This window comes from Salarias fasciatus, assembly GCF_902148845.1.
Source record: "Salarias fasciatus chromosome 23 unlocalized genomic scaffold, fSalaFa1.1 super_scaffold_20, whole genome shotgun sequence".
NCBI classification, from domain to species: domain Eukaryota; kingdom Metazoa; phylum Chordata; class Actinopteri; order Blenniiformes; family Blenniidae; genus Salarias; species Salarias fasciatus.
In genome coordinates this window covers 13,224,883-13,239,325 of record NW_021941230.1, presented here as the reverse complement: position 1 = coordinate 13,239,325, position 14,443 = coordinate 13,224,883, and the positions used below count along the sequence as shown (strand labels likewise).

Genomic DNA, 14,443 nt, shown 5'->3' with positions numbered 1-14,443 from the left:
TAAGAGAATTTTTTCTCAGAATTGACAGCACAGTTATTTTTCTTTTTTTTTTGTATTGAATAAAAGTCCATAAATGAACTATGTGCAATATTCCATCTTCTGTGCTGTTCTACCCTGTTGAAGATCATGAGGTGCGAAGGCTGTTCTTGCCATTTGCAAACCATCTGTACTGTTTCTACAGCCATCACAGTTCAAACACATTAGAGGATCACCACTTAACATCACATGCATGTTTTTGGAATAATTCAGTGTAATAAAAGAAAAAAAAAATCAATAAAAATGACACACTGACAGCAACCATGATGTCTCGTTCATCTTTAATGACACTGGTTTGATCCATCAGGTGATGTTGCAGTTACCCCATTTTTCCACAAAGTGCAAAAACACATTTGCAAATTACATTTGTTAGTTTGTGCATGACAGAGTTCAAATATTAGATGACTGAGACTCTCATTTAGTTGATTGCACAGGAGCTGGAGATGGAATTGAAAACCAGATTTCCGCTTGAACAAAGAAAATGCATCTGCACAGGTTTGTGACAGAGTCAGCAGAGATCCATGAATTCATCACAGTGGGAACAAAAACAGATGAAGAGAAAATGAAATCGCCGACTCGGTTTGTTCATGGATTTGAGCAATTCATCCATCATTGAATAGATGAAAAATAAAACAAACATTAAAAAACTGAAGCCACACAACAAGTCACATCCTCAAAATGGCTTATCATATAAATGAAAAACTACTGTTCCCTTGTTTTAATCCTACAAGCCAGAAAACTCTTACAGACTTTGACAAAGCAAGACAACATTTTGGAAACCGAACATGTACTTGTGGCATTTTATGGGGGCTCAATTCAGGGAAACCTCTATTTTCCTCCAAAATATATTGTGTCCACAAACATAGTTCAGAGTGATATTGGTTATTGTATTACAAAGTAAATCACAGTGAAATGCTGCATGCAAGAACTGTGACGACTGACAAGCCAGAACAGAAAACATGTTGACGTGCACACAGCACATTCATGACTTTATCTTATCCAATTTATTCTTGATTAACAGACAGTTTTGTGTTTATTAGCCAGGAAAGAACAGAATCAAGAACAAATAATTCCAGGTATTCCTGTCACAGTGTGAAAGAGGCGGGGTCAAACCGAATTCCTGATCATCTTTTCACTTTAACACAGCTTGTGATAAGCACACCGACTTCACTGGCACTGTTTTCAACTGCACAAACAAATCTTTTGCTGTCATTCCTTGTCTGTCAGTGCACATTTCAGAATCTAATCATAAATTTTTAGGATGTGTTTCGACATTTCTTCAAAATATGACTGATTCCATCCGAGGAGCTTGGACGTGACCTTCAGTTCAAACCTTCTGGGTAAAGTTCTCGGGGAAGACACCTTTGGTTGAAACATCTTTCTTCTGCAACCAGTTAGACTCCAGCAAGCCCATGAGCCAGCCGTCATCCTGCAGACAGATGGGTTGTTTTTTATTCCAGGGGTTAAAGGTAAATTTCCAGGTATTGAGCTGATTCATTGGGGATGACAAACAGAAAAACCAACCTGCTCATCTGGATTGTCAAAGGCCACAACCAGCACGACGTCACCAATCTTGAGCTCCAGCTCGTCCCCGTCAGTAGCAGCGTAGTCGTGTATTGCTTTTACCTGGAGTGAATGCACAACAGGAGCTAAAGACGGGTTCTGCTGGACTGACAACCCATAAATCACCAGGCCGTCTGCTCTTTGTGTGTGTGTGTGTGTGTGTGTGTGTGTGTGTGTGTGTGTGTGTGTGTGTGTGTGTGTGTGTGTGTGTGTGTGTGTGTGTGTGTGTGTGTGTGTGTGTGTGTGTAATTCACTGACCTTGTAGAGGAATCCTGGAGGGAGTTCACCATCTGAGCCATTGGTTACTGCACTCTGGACCCAAATTAAAGCATAGAAAATTGCAGGTACGTTAAAGAAATCTCACATTTAGCTTGTTTGAGAGGGAAACACTAAGGTGTGGAAAACAGAAACAAAAAGGGTCAAACAGAGGAAAACAGAGGAAGGCCAGAGTTGCAGCTCCTGGACTCTATCTCATTCTACGCAGGTTCCACTTGAGTCCCGGTCCGCCTGACTCTACCTCATCATCGCCCCAGCCACCCTGTCCCACATCGGCGCCGCCGTCATCCCAGCTGGGCTCCGTGTACGAGTGGGCGGCGTACGCTCGGTCGTCGCTCCAGCCCTCCTGACCTTCAGCCGCCTCCGAGTCGTCCCAGCTCGGCTGGGCGTAGCTCTGGGCGGAGCCGTCATTGTAATCCCATCCGCCTTGCGCCTCCTCTCGGTAGTGGCCGTCGCCGTGCTCGGCTTCCTGCTCTGCTGTGGACTGGCCTTGCTACGAGGTCAAAGGTGACGGAGTGTCGCGGGAGATTTGGAAGCAGGAGGGGAGGTTGGTGCACGGATAGGAGCACAGGAAGTGTGAAGGTGGAGCGCAGCGGGGCAGTAAGAGTGAAAGAGTTTGGCGAGGGTTGAAACGTGGGAGAGTGCAGGAAAACCAAAAGAGGAGGTGGAGAAGTCATTTCACAGTCCCAACGTGCCAGAGAGATACCGAAAGACGGGGAGTTTTGCTCTCTAGAAAGGGAAAAATTCATTTTGCTTCAAAGAAGATCTGAAAGAGATGAACTCATTCTTACCCACGAGTCCCATGACGGCGCCTTGCATGAAGCAGGGAGAACAACACAGGAGCTTAACGCATTTCTGTGGTTTACACAGAAGTTAACTGACAGCAGAGCATTTTTAAAACCAACCATGAGTCACCTGGTTTTGTTTTTTCAATACTTGTAACCGGAGACAAAGGAGCTGATTCGTATCAGTTGGTAAAACCGAGTGAAGACCAGTGCAGACCAATTTATCAACATTCACATGCAACGTGAGGCTGACCGAGCATGCAAACATGCATCAATCCATGTGGTGTACACGCACACACACATACACACACATTTACATGCAGTCATAAGTTTGACTTGATTTTAATCTGAACTGTTACGTGGTTTTTCACTGAAATAATGAGTTAAACTGGTTTAAAAAAGGTTCTGGAAGCTGCATGTAAACACAGTGATGGATCCTTCAGCTGCACTCATCGTTCACCTTCACACACCGGACGCACCTTGAGAGCTGGAAATATAACGGGCTGCAATATCTCAACATCCCAGTCCAGCAGGTTCACCCCAGAGCAGGGCTCACGCTGCCACACACACACACACACGGAGACACACACACATTTTACTGTCTGAGAGCGATCCTCAGATTTCCTCATCAGGTTTCTTCTTCACATGTTAGGTAACCTGAATGTTGGGTGACTGCAGCATGCAGACCGCTGCCGTCAGTCTGACCTGTGGCGTTACGGAGTTCGTGCTCGACTCTGTGGGTTCATCCTCCAACGAGCCGGCAGGCAGCTGCTGCTGCTGCTGCTGCTGCTGCTGCTGCCTCTGGTCCGGTGACGGCGTCAGTCTGGGCGGAGGTCGGCTGGGCGGAGGCCCGGGCCTCGGCACCGCCAGGAGGGGTTAAAGGTGAAAAAGCACAGGACGCACAGGCGCGTGCATGCAGGTGAGGGGAGACACAGATGAGTTAAAGTGGCGTTATCATGCTGAGAGAACTCGGACTCGGAGCCGAGTCTCTGTTTTTCATGCAGGATGACATGAAGCTGCTGTGGCCTACAATCCCACAGTCAGTGAACATCACACTGAGGCTTGAGCGCAGAGCGTTCAGGGTGTTTTGCTCTTTTCGATTTCATCTTCTGATGTAAAATTTACCTTTGGTGCTGAGCTGGCTGATTCGCTGTGGTTGGCTTCCTCACTGAGAAAAGAGAAGGAATCATTTTAGTTTAGATCCCAGTTAAAGAAAAAAAAAACAGCATGAAACACATGCACATGGAGCAACAGACAAACGTTATCAGGAACCACTGGGATGCATTCAAATCCACACCTGTTGATTTCGCTCAAACAAAACATCATGCTTTTAATCCCTCTGAGACAGAAACTGGCATTCATTCAAGACATTCATTTGTCAAGTCCATTAACCCGTTTTGCCCCACTGGCAACAATTGTTGCCAAAGTTTATCACTGTTATTTTTGACTCACAATAAAAAATCTCAAAGGTATTAATGCAACTTTTCCCACTTATATGCTAGTAGACCACTTAGACAAAGGTTTTCATTTTTAAAAAATCATTTCCAAGTGCTTCCTGTCACATGACATCATCTGCTTCCTGCTCCTTCCGGCTGAAGACATGGCGGACGCAAATCTGCCTGGAAAGAGGTAATTTTCCAACATTTCTTATGATTTTCCAACAACCATATTTATAATTATTTAATCATTCGAGTCTCTAGAGTAACCCTGAACCCAAAAATTGTACCAAGGATAAATATTTTTTTGTTCATGGGCTTATTTTTATGAGCGGCAACAAAAGTTGCCAATGGGCACATAGCTTGTCACTAACTAAAGGAAAACACTGTCTGCAGGATTGTTCCTAATTTACTTATTTAAATTTGTAGAATGATGTACAGTGTCTCATTTTAGTCCTCTTAGAATACTCTTTCAAGCTAAATAAGTTCACAGGTGTTCAAGGCCTGTGTGTTTAGGATTTTTATATGTTATATATCATTTTGTTGCTAGCTAACATTAGCTTGTGTTTCACTGAAGTAAAAAATGTTGCTGTGCGGTTGGAGGTGCATTTCTCTTGGCACTCAAGTACTTTTCATAACCCCCCCACACCCCCCACCCCCAACCCCTGGGGATAGGATGGATGCTATTTAGCAATATCACAGTAGAGTTTGTGATGTTTGACTAGAGGTCATCATCACTACTGCTCTTCAGTCGACAAGAGCAACAGTGATGATATCCAGACAAAACATCAAAAACTAAACTGTGATATTGCTTTTCCATAATATTCTACATATGATGTTTTAGAAAGAACGATATTGATGATTCATCAATAAAATCAAATGTGAACTAAAACATGGCGCATTCTTACATCTGTCATGCTTGCTTTGTCATTCATTTAGGTCCTGGAAAAGCGGGCAGGAGGATCTCCTTTGCTTCTAGAGGCTGACAGCCCAGATCCTCTTCCATGGAACAAAGCCAATTAGGCAGGGCAGAAGATCTTCAAAGGCATTGCTGATAACTGGTTTGATAGTTTCAACCACTGGGCCTTCAACAGCAGCAGGTGCAACTAGTGAGAGGCAAACGAGGCCTCATGAACCACTGTCCGTACTGTCTGAAGCCACGAGATGGTGCTGTATGTTCAAGAATTGTGTGAAAGCACACTTCATTGTCAATCCTTCAGCCTCCATTTTAAAACCAAGAGACTCGTGACCACAGAAAATGGGAACCACGTAAAGTGGTTCAGTAGGCCTGATTTACCCATCACTAGGTAGAAACGATGCAAGAACTGTGGCGGCGCACATCATTAGCACGTGGAAAGTGTGATGTTCCACCACATGAGGAGTGCTTCAAGAAGTACCACAATGAGTAGAACATATTTGAAAGATAATGGCATGTATGGCAAGAAATTTTATGTAGTATGTGTTTTTAGACGTTCTAAGAAAAAAACTGTTTGCTGAGGTTTTGAGGGAAAAAAAAATGAGAATAAAAAAAACATTTCAAATTGTTTGTTGTTTGTAATTTTATGCAGGGAGAACCTGAGGCTCCATCTTATTGTTATTGTTATTCTGACTATATTATTATATTATTTTGTTATTATTGTCATTCCTGTATTATAGGTGACATTTGACCGAGTGACAATGTATGTGCCCACTGGCAACAATTGTTGCCAGTCATAAAAATGCAATTTTTTTCAAAAAAAAGTACAAAATGGAAATAATAAATACATAACTTGATTCAACTGGACTCAACTGATAAAATGATATGCCTTACAACTCTGAAAAAAATTTGGGCACAAATGGGTTAACCTCATGAACTGAGTAATTTCATACCAATGGTTAAATATATTTTTTCCCTGCTTTTACTTTAAAATTCCGGCTCAGCTCCTTCTTCACCACAACACACAGATACAATAACTGCGTCACTCCAGGCGCTGCAAAGATCCGCCTGTCAATCTCACGCTCCATCCGTCCCCCACTTGTGGACAAAAGAGATAGGGTTAACCCTAACCCTAAAACTCCTCCACCTGGGGAAGGAACTCTCCGCTGGTTCAATGGAGCCAACAGGACAATGAAGTCCTGGGGTCCCAACTCATTCATCAGCTTCTTTTTATATTGTGTACAAAGTATATGAATGCATGATATTTTCTGTTATCAGAATTCGTCAAACAGTGCAAAGTTTAAACACACAAATCCTCTCTGTGAGTCAGATCCTTTGCCCTCAAGTGCTGAGAATAAAATTTCCAGCCTGTTAGTTGACAGGTAAAATCACACGTGCAGGGATTTCATGAAGCGGGAAGCGTCATTTCAAGCTTTTGTGCTCCTCGGCTCGTTTGGCACCAGCTTTTACCTCTTTGCATCGTCTCCTGACTTTGCTGCTGCAGTGCCATCTTTTCTGCAGCAGGAGGAACACCACTCTCATTTTTTCCACATAGAGATAAACATCTTTCCACTCTAAGCAGAGAGCGTCGCTCTGAACTTACTTGAGCTGCTTCTGCTCTTCCAGTTTGGTCATGATGTCGTTCAGGTTCTGGGTGAGCTGCAGAGATTCACCAGGCGGACACAGATCACGGGCTGGTCCCTGAGTTCCATCATTCCCCGTTGAAGGGGGTTTGGCTTACCTTGCCCATTTCTCTGTGGAACTTTTCCTGATGACCCGCCAGGTTCTGGAATGTGTTAACATAGACGCCAACACGACTGCACAGAGGAACACGCACAGAGACGCGTTTTCAGCCGTCTTGCCTCAGCTGACAGAGCAGATCCCGCAGAGGACGTTCAGCCCCTCACCTGTCCCACAGGACCGGAAGCTCATCCTGCAGTTCCACGTTCAGCTCCTCGAAGATCCTCTGAGCTCGGCCCAGCTCCTCCTCCGCCTGCACACACAGCCAATATCCACATGCGTGTGTGTCTACAACACGGCGTGGTCAAGAACGACAGTGCAAACAAGCATGCAAAAAAAACACACAGGGTTTCATACAGGAGCTACAGGAACGTGAGACTCAACCATCTACGACACAAGAAGGTTACAAACAGCAGCTTTGACTGGGGGCCAAATTAAATTATGAGGGGGTGGGGGGGAGTCAACGATGAACCAGAGTTTCACCTGGTTGTAGGAGAGGTTAGTCTGAGCCACCTGGTGGGCTGATATCAAACCCTGAGCCCAGCTGGGAGCCGCCATCTCCAACAGGGCTGCTGGCTAACCACACACACCATGCAGGAGAGGAGGAGGAGGAGAGGACAGAGAACGACAAAAAGCAAACAAGGACAATTCAAGACCAACATGTTAATCAGAGCCGGTTATTCAACAAACGTCAGTCAGCGGCAAATCACAGTGAAACAGTAGATGTGAGTGACGGGAGGCGCTCCAATAACAAATGGATAATAAAAAGAACCAGACACATCGCTTCCACTGGAACTTATCAAGTTGAGACGAGGAACTGCAGAGATGTGAAAACTGTCCTCATGCTTCCATCTTCTCCTCTTATTCACTCTCCTGTTGCTCTCATTTTGCTACTTTCACAAGTTCTCAATTCGCACGGTGAACTCGTATAAGGTCAAAGCCTGGCATTATTCAAAGTGGGAGGTGAAAATAAATGGAATGTGATGTTTATGAAGGATGGCCTCAAATCAGTGTCAAATCTATTATTACAGGAGTACATAATGCCGAGGTGTCGACCTGTTACAACAGAGCTGTGGGTACGAGGAGTTAGGCAACAGGTATGCATGAGAAAGATGCTTTTGTAAGTTCGTGGGAAATGTATATGTAAAGGACCGACTCCATCTCATAATTTAGTTGTTGTATAACTTGCCAATTGGCATGTATTCAGAAATATGCTTGTTTTCTCATTGAGTAACTTTTTTTTCCCTTTTAATTAATTAAATGTATTCTCAGATCTGCACTAAATCTGGAGTGTAGCACTAGAGGGAGCTTGGTTTCATCAGCAAATGCACTGAATAGAAAGTTGGCCTAAAGTTTATTCATGACAGCACACACACACACACACACACACACACACACACACACACACACACACACACACACACACACACACACACACACACACACACACACACACACACAGCTCTTTACCTTGGCGATCTTGGCCTCATCTTTCTTCTTGCCTTTCTGTAAGGAGCCGAAGTGATGCCGGGCGCTGTCGAAGTCCACCATCTTCCTGTCCCGCTTGGCGATGCGAGCCTGCAGGACGGACGCTTCACAGATCAGTCAACTGCAGCTCACTGCGCCACAAACGGCAAATCTTCCAGTGAGTCGGACTTTCTCGCGCACCTTGATGTCGGGAAACCGAGCCAGGTACGTGTCGATGCACAGCAGGGACTTGTCCGTGATGTTCTGCTGGTACTCCAGCCACAGAGTGTCTGTGTCCTGATGCACAGTGGAGGAGAGTTCGCCCAAGTTGGCCCAAGTTCGGTTCAAATTCACATTCACTGTTTGTAACCCTGGAGGTCAGTGGCACTGTGTAAACGCTCACAGTCTGTTCTAGGCGTCTGCTCTAATATGAAGTGATGTGAGGTCTACTTCCTGTCTGTCAGAGCTGCACCAGTGTGTCCCACAGTCCCACCAAAACTTGGACATTTTTGCTTTTTCTCATGAGTTCAGTGTTCAGTTTGATGTCGATCTCAACTTTAGTTGTGATTTTCGGGTCTGTGGGACCAACTGGGAGCGCCCTGCTTTTTACCTCCAAGTTATTGTCCATCTCCTTCTCTATCATCTCCTTCAGGGTGAAGGACAGAGGCATGCAGTTTTGGGAAAAGAGAGGCCGTTAGCAGGCGGAAGGAGGAGACCAGCAGAGAGAAGAAAGCACAGCAGCTCTTTGTTCGCGCTCGGTTGTTCATGTTCTCTTCCTCACCTCTGCCAGCGAGTCCATTTCCTCTTTGCCAAACCAGTCGGGCTCGTACATGTCGGCGAGGCAGTCCTGCAGCCGCCGTGACGCGTCGTGCATCGCTTCGATTCAAACGCACCGTCAGAAACACGGTTATCACACAGCCTTCGCCTCTGCTTGTGGAGGCTTTTGTTGCAGCCTGCACAAACACACTTACTTTTCACTGCTGCCTGGTAGGCTTTCAGGTCTTTCTGCAGTTTGGTGCCTTCTGCCTGAAACAGGAGGATTCATTTCAGCTCAGCATGTCATTTTTTTTAAAAAACATCTAATATTATGCTCGTGACGGTGGAAGAAGTGTGTGCTGACCATCTGCTGGTTGAACCTGGAAACCATCTCCTCGAAGGCGACATCTCGGGTCTCGTCCGCCTTGCCGAGCTTCTGCAGGACCTGCGGGAGAGACGGGGAGGTACGGTCACTCCCCCCATCCGATCAACTCGCCCTCGGTTCATTTCAGCCGCGCTGCTTTGTTCAGATCTATAACTGGAGGCATGTATTGGTCTATTTTCAGGCCGAGCTCAGAGCCATGTGCCTCTCTCTGCTTCGTCTGCGGTCGGTTCGCACCAGCTGTGTGTCTGTATGAACACTGGAGGTTTGGGAATCAGGACGTTTTGACCGGCAGTAATGGGTGGATTGTTCATGTCAGATGGTTTAAGATCGAAGACAACCCAAAAAGAGGTCGATGTAAATGCACAACACAACATAACCAGCATGGTGGACACTGTGATGAAGGAGAAACTAAATAAAGAGGAATGCATGAGCAACATAACACAAACAGGAGCAAACGTCGACGCAAAATGCAGCGAAATTCTGCGACTCAGAATATGAGGCTAAGAAACTGATGCAGCTGCTGTGGTTCAATTCAGAGACTCTCTGCGCTGTTCGGTTCCTGTCTACCTGCAATGCCTCCAGCAGCGGGTTCACCTCAGTGCCAGGATTATGTTGGTATGTGGAGGTCAAAAGTCAAAGCCTTTTGACCCAAAGAGACATGAAAGGTGATATCGAACGATTCTATATTGAGGAAGCCACCTATCTTTCTCGTTTCCTCAAACACAAAGAACACACACACACACACAAACACACACGCGCAGATGAGATAGACAATAAATCATTTATTTACCTATTCGGAAACAATAAATGGATCTTTTCTCAGTTTTTTTTCCACTGACGAGAAGCTGATCAAAGCCTGAGGTTTGTGCAGTGACAAAAAAAAAAAGGGGCGGAGTCAACATATTTCTTTTGTTGCTGTTCTCCGACCAAGGTCAGCGGCTAATCTGATCAGATGACTGACTGCAGACACATGGAGAGACGGAGCACCTCCAGCACCTCCACCACCTGCCGCCCTAATCCTGTGATGGACACACAAACCGCCATCAGCAGGACGGAGGGGACTTCCACGCCGCCGCACAGGCGGTGTAAATGCCACCCCCAGTCCAAACACGTCACGCTCTCAACACGTCGTAAATTCAACCCAAGAAGAGACGGTCAGAGCAGGAAAACCTGTCACGGTGCGTTCAGGTGACTCTCTTACTGTGTGTAAAAGTGAAATAAAGTTTCAGCCTGCGTCGCGTCCTCACAAAGACGGACGTGCAAACAAGTGTGGGTGTTGAGTTTCAGAACACTAAAATAAACTGGGGGCTCACACACAGGAGGTTTGTGGGTATTAAGAGTGAGGAGGAGGAGGAGGAGGAGGAGGAGGAGGAGGAGGAGGAGGAGGCCCGGGGGCGCTAAAGATAGATGCAGCCTCCACGAGCCCCACCCACTGCAGCAGGGCATGCTGGGAAACCTGGAGTGGAGGGACAGGTGTGGAAGCCGAGCAGGGCGGCTCTGAGGCTTGACGAGTTTGGGTTGAAATCTCCGAGCTCGGTGTGACGGCAGATGAAATGAATCTTTCTTTGGGTTCAAGTGCAGAATAGTTTCCAACAAAAAGCGACAACGCTGTTTGGATCAGAGCTGGAAACGTGTGACGCTGAACATCCAGAGACGAGGTGAGGCGAGGTGAGGAGATTAAAGAGGCGTAAACCCTTCAGGTGCTGCTGGACGCTGCGCCGCCTCGCCTCCCCCCCAACAAACACCCCACCGAGCCTCCAGCTGCTTCCTAAAGGCCATCGCCTGCACTTCCACTTCCTCCCTCCTCTGTCTGCGACATCAGCTCCTGGGAATCTTCCCAGCGTGCTCCTCTGCAGCACAGCTGATTGGGTGAGATTACATCACTATGGCGACCATGGAGGGGCGTGGGGGGGTGGAGTCAGCAGGGCCCGAATGAACCTGCACCTCAAAATTTCGCAAGACTGAAATAATATGACCGTCTGTCTGTTATTCACTCAGCTTCAGAACTAAATCAATTTTGAAGCAAGTATCCTTTAAATTCAGTTTACTCGGAAGGCTCAGCTGAAAAGCTATTTTCCTGTAAGTGTAAAAACAATCAATCAAGTTATGTCAACATTAGATAAATAAAGCTCATAATACTGACAGTTGAACAAACATGGCGGCGATGCTTCACGTAGGTGTTTAAATGTTTAACAACTGATGGTCTGAGTGTGAAGAAAGAGTGGAGGAGGACGGCGGCGGCGGCGGCGGCGGCGGCGGCGGCGGCGGCGTGCCAGCAGACGGACAGCTGAAGCCAACTCCCTCCTCCTCCTCCTCCTCCTCCTCCTGAGGGAAGATGATACTCTGACCTTCCTCTTTACTCGCCAGCACTCCAACTCGTCGGCTCGCCTCAAAACCGATCAAACTGACCACAAGAAAACTGATTTTACTTCTGACTTCCATCTTTATGGTGGATCAACTCATTACAACGCCAAATCGATCAGCGATATCTTCGGTTCTCTCTGCACAAAGCAGAATGTAAAGGCTCCTGAGTATCTTACAGGATCCTTCATCATATTCAGAGAGTAGCCAGCTGTTTTTTCATGCCTGAGATCACTTCCTGGAAAGTTTTCTGCAACTCTCCCTTGATTTTAGCTCCATTTATCAAGACCATCATGCATAATTTGGCACTGAGAGTCTAGGAATTTCAGAAAGTGATCATATCTTTGGGTGTAAGTTAAAGTTTCTAAGAAAGATTGAAACACAGCTAGTGTTTAATTTGTATATCAATTAAAATCTTTCTAATTTTGAACATGTTAAAGGCGTCTGTCTCACCCACTGATTGGCTTTATAGGAATAATCTTAAATTTAAACATTTACATTAAATCGACTAAATTATTATTAAGCATTAACACATTTTGCTGGTGGGAAACGAGTCGAATTTTATGTAACGTTCTCCTGAAAAGCAGCACTACATTGAAATATTTGATCAATTCAGCCTCAATAATCCAAAATTACAGTCAAGCTCTGTTTTTTACCCCATTTGTTACTGAAGTCACTAAATGAACATAAAGGTGGGATGAACTTTGCTTGTAAAAGCAGCAGGTTCCCTCCTCTTGGCTGCCTTGACCTCTGACCTCCTCCTGTATCTTATGAACGCAGAGATGCATGTCTGGCCTCCGTCCAGATTCCACAATGCGTCGCTTCTAAATCCGCCCCCATGTTAAGACAGGAGGAACGCGGCCGCTCTCTCATTCAGCAGTGAGCTCCAGCTGCTGCAGCTGTTGTCTAAAGCCCATTCAACAGCATCCGTCCCACAACTCAGCAGCGAAACCGACAGGATCCGCAGGTGGAGGTGGACTCTGGAGCCACAAGCCGACCGGAGGAGGGTTCCTCAGAGCTCAGGTGTTTGGAGGAATGACGGCGAGAAAAGGGAAATGGCTGTGACTGACTGACTGACAGCACTCCTGGCGTGGCGCTGAGGTGATTAGAGGGTAAAACCTCAGCGGGCTTAAGTAACAGCAGTGATTAGGACAGACAATAATAACTCAGAGCCGCACACGCCGTCGATCAGGTTTCATCTGGTCACTTTTAGGGCTGTTTGCTTTGGTTTTGTCTGTGTGAGGATTTACGGCTTCATGAAGGTCTATTTTGGTCATCAATTCAACTGATTCCAGGCTGTTATTGGAGGACATAACTGAAGTATCTTTTCTTCATTGGGATTTGAATTATTACACTCCTGCAAGACACAAATAAATGTTGGGTGAATCAATCTAAGTGGAGACTTTTCCTCTTCCAGCCAATCAAATTCTGCACTTCCTTGAAGACAAGTTGTCACTCAAAACAATAAAATTCTCAATCATTACCTCCAGAGAAATCACACTTGACTTTTGTTGAGCCAATAATACATAATTCCGAGTCCTTCTGGTCAACTTCTAGGTCTAACTTTAATGAAATGAAGCTTGTTTCCTGCGATCCTGATGTTAATAAGAAACTATGACAATTTATTACACGTGACAGTAAAAAGTGCTTAAAATGAAGTACAATGAAAGCACATACCAGTGTGAATTTCCACTGTTTGGAGAGTTTCTTTGTAATTCTAACGGAAATCTCACCGACAATCCCAGAACAAACCACACTAACACCTCAATATGGAACATTCCGAATGACTTCTGGTTTGTTTGAGGTGTTTTCACGGGTGTTAAACTGGATCCCATTCATGCGCCAAGAAGTTTCCACCTGCCGGACAGTCAAATCATCTCCATATTCTGGAAATGAACAATGTCTTGCCTGCTTAAAGGAAACGGGAACTCCTTCTAATTTCCTGACAGCAAATAAAGTCCAGGTGCCCTGTTGGTATTTGAAGGTACAGAGTTGAGGGATCCAGTTTCACCGGAGGACACCGTGTCCCGCGAGGCTCGGCTGAATGAGAAGTTGACGGCCTTCTCCTTACCTTCTCCTGCGCTCTGGTCAGCCTCTTCTGGACGTTGATGGCCAGCTTCCCGGCGGTGACCCCTTTCCCTATCTCGGCCATGGCCACTGTGGTGTGAGGAGGAGAGGAGGCGCAGAGGGGGAAATGTCCTCCGGATACCGTCGGTGCGTAAAAGCGCTCCACAGGGAGACTTGGCTCGCCGTGCGTAATTCTAATCCCGGCGACAGCTTCTTAAAGGTGCAATGCGTAATTTAATCCGGTTTGAGCGTGGCAGAGAAAACTCAACAAAACTCAGACGGAGTTTGTCGAGCGGAGCAGAAATAGTCCCGTTTCTTGACTCGGACCGTTAATTGATGGAGACCCGGAGCCACATATTGAGTTTCATCCTCACTCATCCTCTTAAAGGCGCCGCAGGTTGTTTATTATTAGCCGACAACTGTCGCACACATGCAACTGGTGTGTGGCTGGCTGCCCTCACACACACACACACACACACACAAACACACACACTCTATTTATGCGCACTGAGCGTTTTCCTGTCAGATGTGAGCTGTGTGCTATAAAATGTCCGAGAGACGCACGAGGAAAGTGGAGGACTCACCTGAACACAGCAGGTGGCGATGAAGAGGCTCACCTGTTGCATTCCGGGACATTGGGTTGGGGGGGTGGGGG

At 46.0% G+C, this 14,443-nt stretch overlaps 1 protein-coding gene across 1 annotated transcript; it reads right to left on the bottom strand.

The window, feature by feature from the left end:
• Positions 1 to 310: 310 nt before the first annotated feature.
• On the bottom strand, positions 311 to 14,121 carry LOC115383836 (myc box-dependent-interacting protein 1-like). Its single transcript, XM_030086027.1, has 19 exons — positions 13,793 to 14,121; positions 9,340 to 9,420; positions 9,191 to 9,245; positions 9,001 to 9,095; positions 8,830 to 8,865; positions 8,421 to 8,516; positions 8,223 to 8,330; positions 7,236 to 7,328; positions 6,920 to 7,005; positions 6,754 to 6,829; positions 6,616 to 6,671; positions 6,483 to 6,527; positions 3,786 to 3,828; positions 3,366 to 3,527; positions 2,667 to 2,687; positions 2,117 to 2,368; positions 1,858 to 1,911; positions 1,561 to 1,662; positions 311 to 1,465 (listed from the first exon to the last, which is right to left on the bottom strand). The coding sequence occupies exons 1-19, from the start codon at positions 13,871 to 13,873 to the stop codon at positions 1,364 to 1,366; spliced, it is 1,644 nt and encodes a 547-aa protein (XP_029941887.1). The 5' UTR covers positions 13,874 to 14,121; the 3' UTR covers positions 311 to 1,363.
• Positions 14,122 to 14,443: the final 322 nt, after the last annotated feature.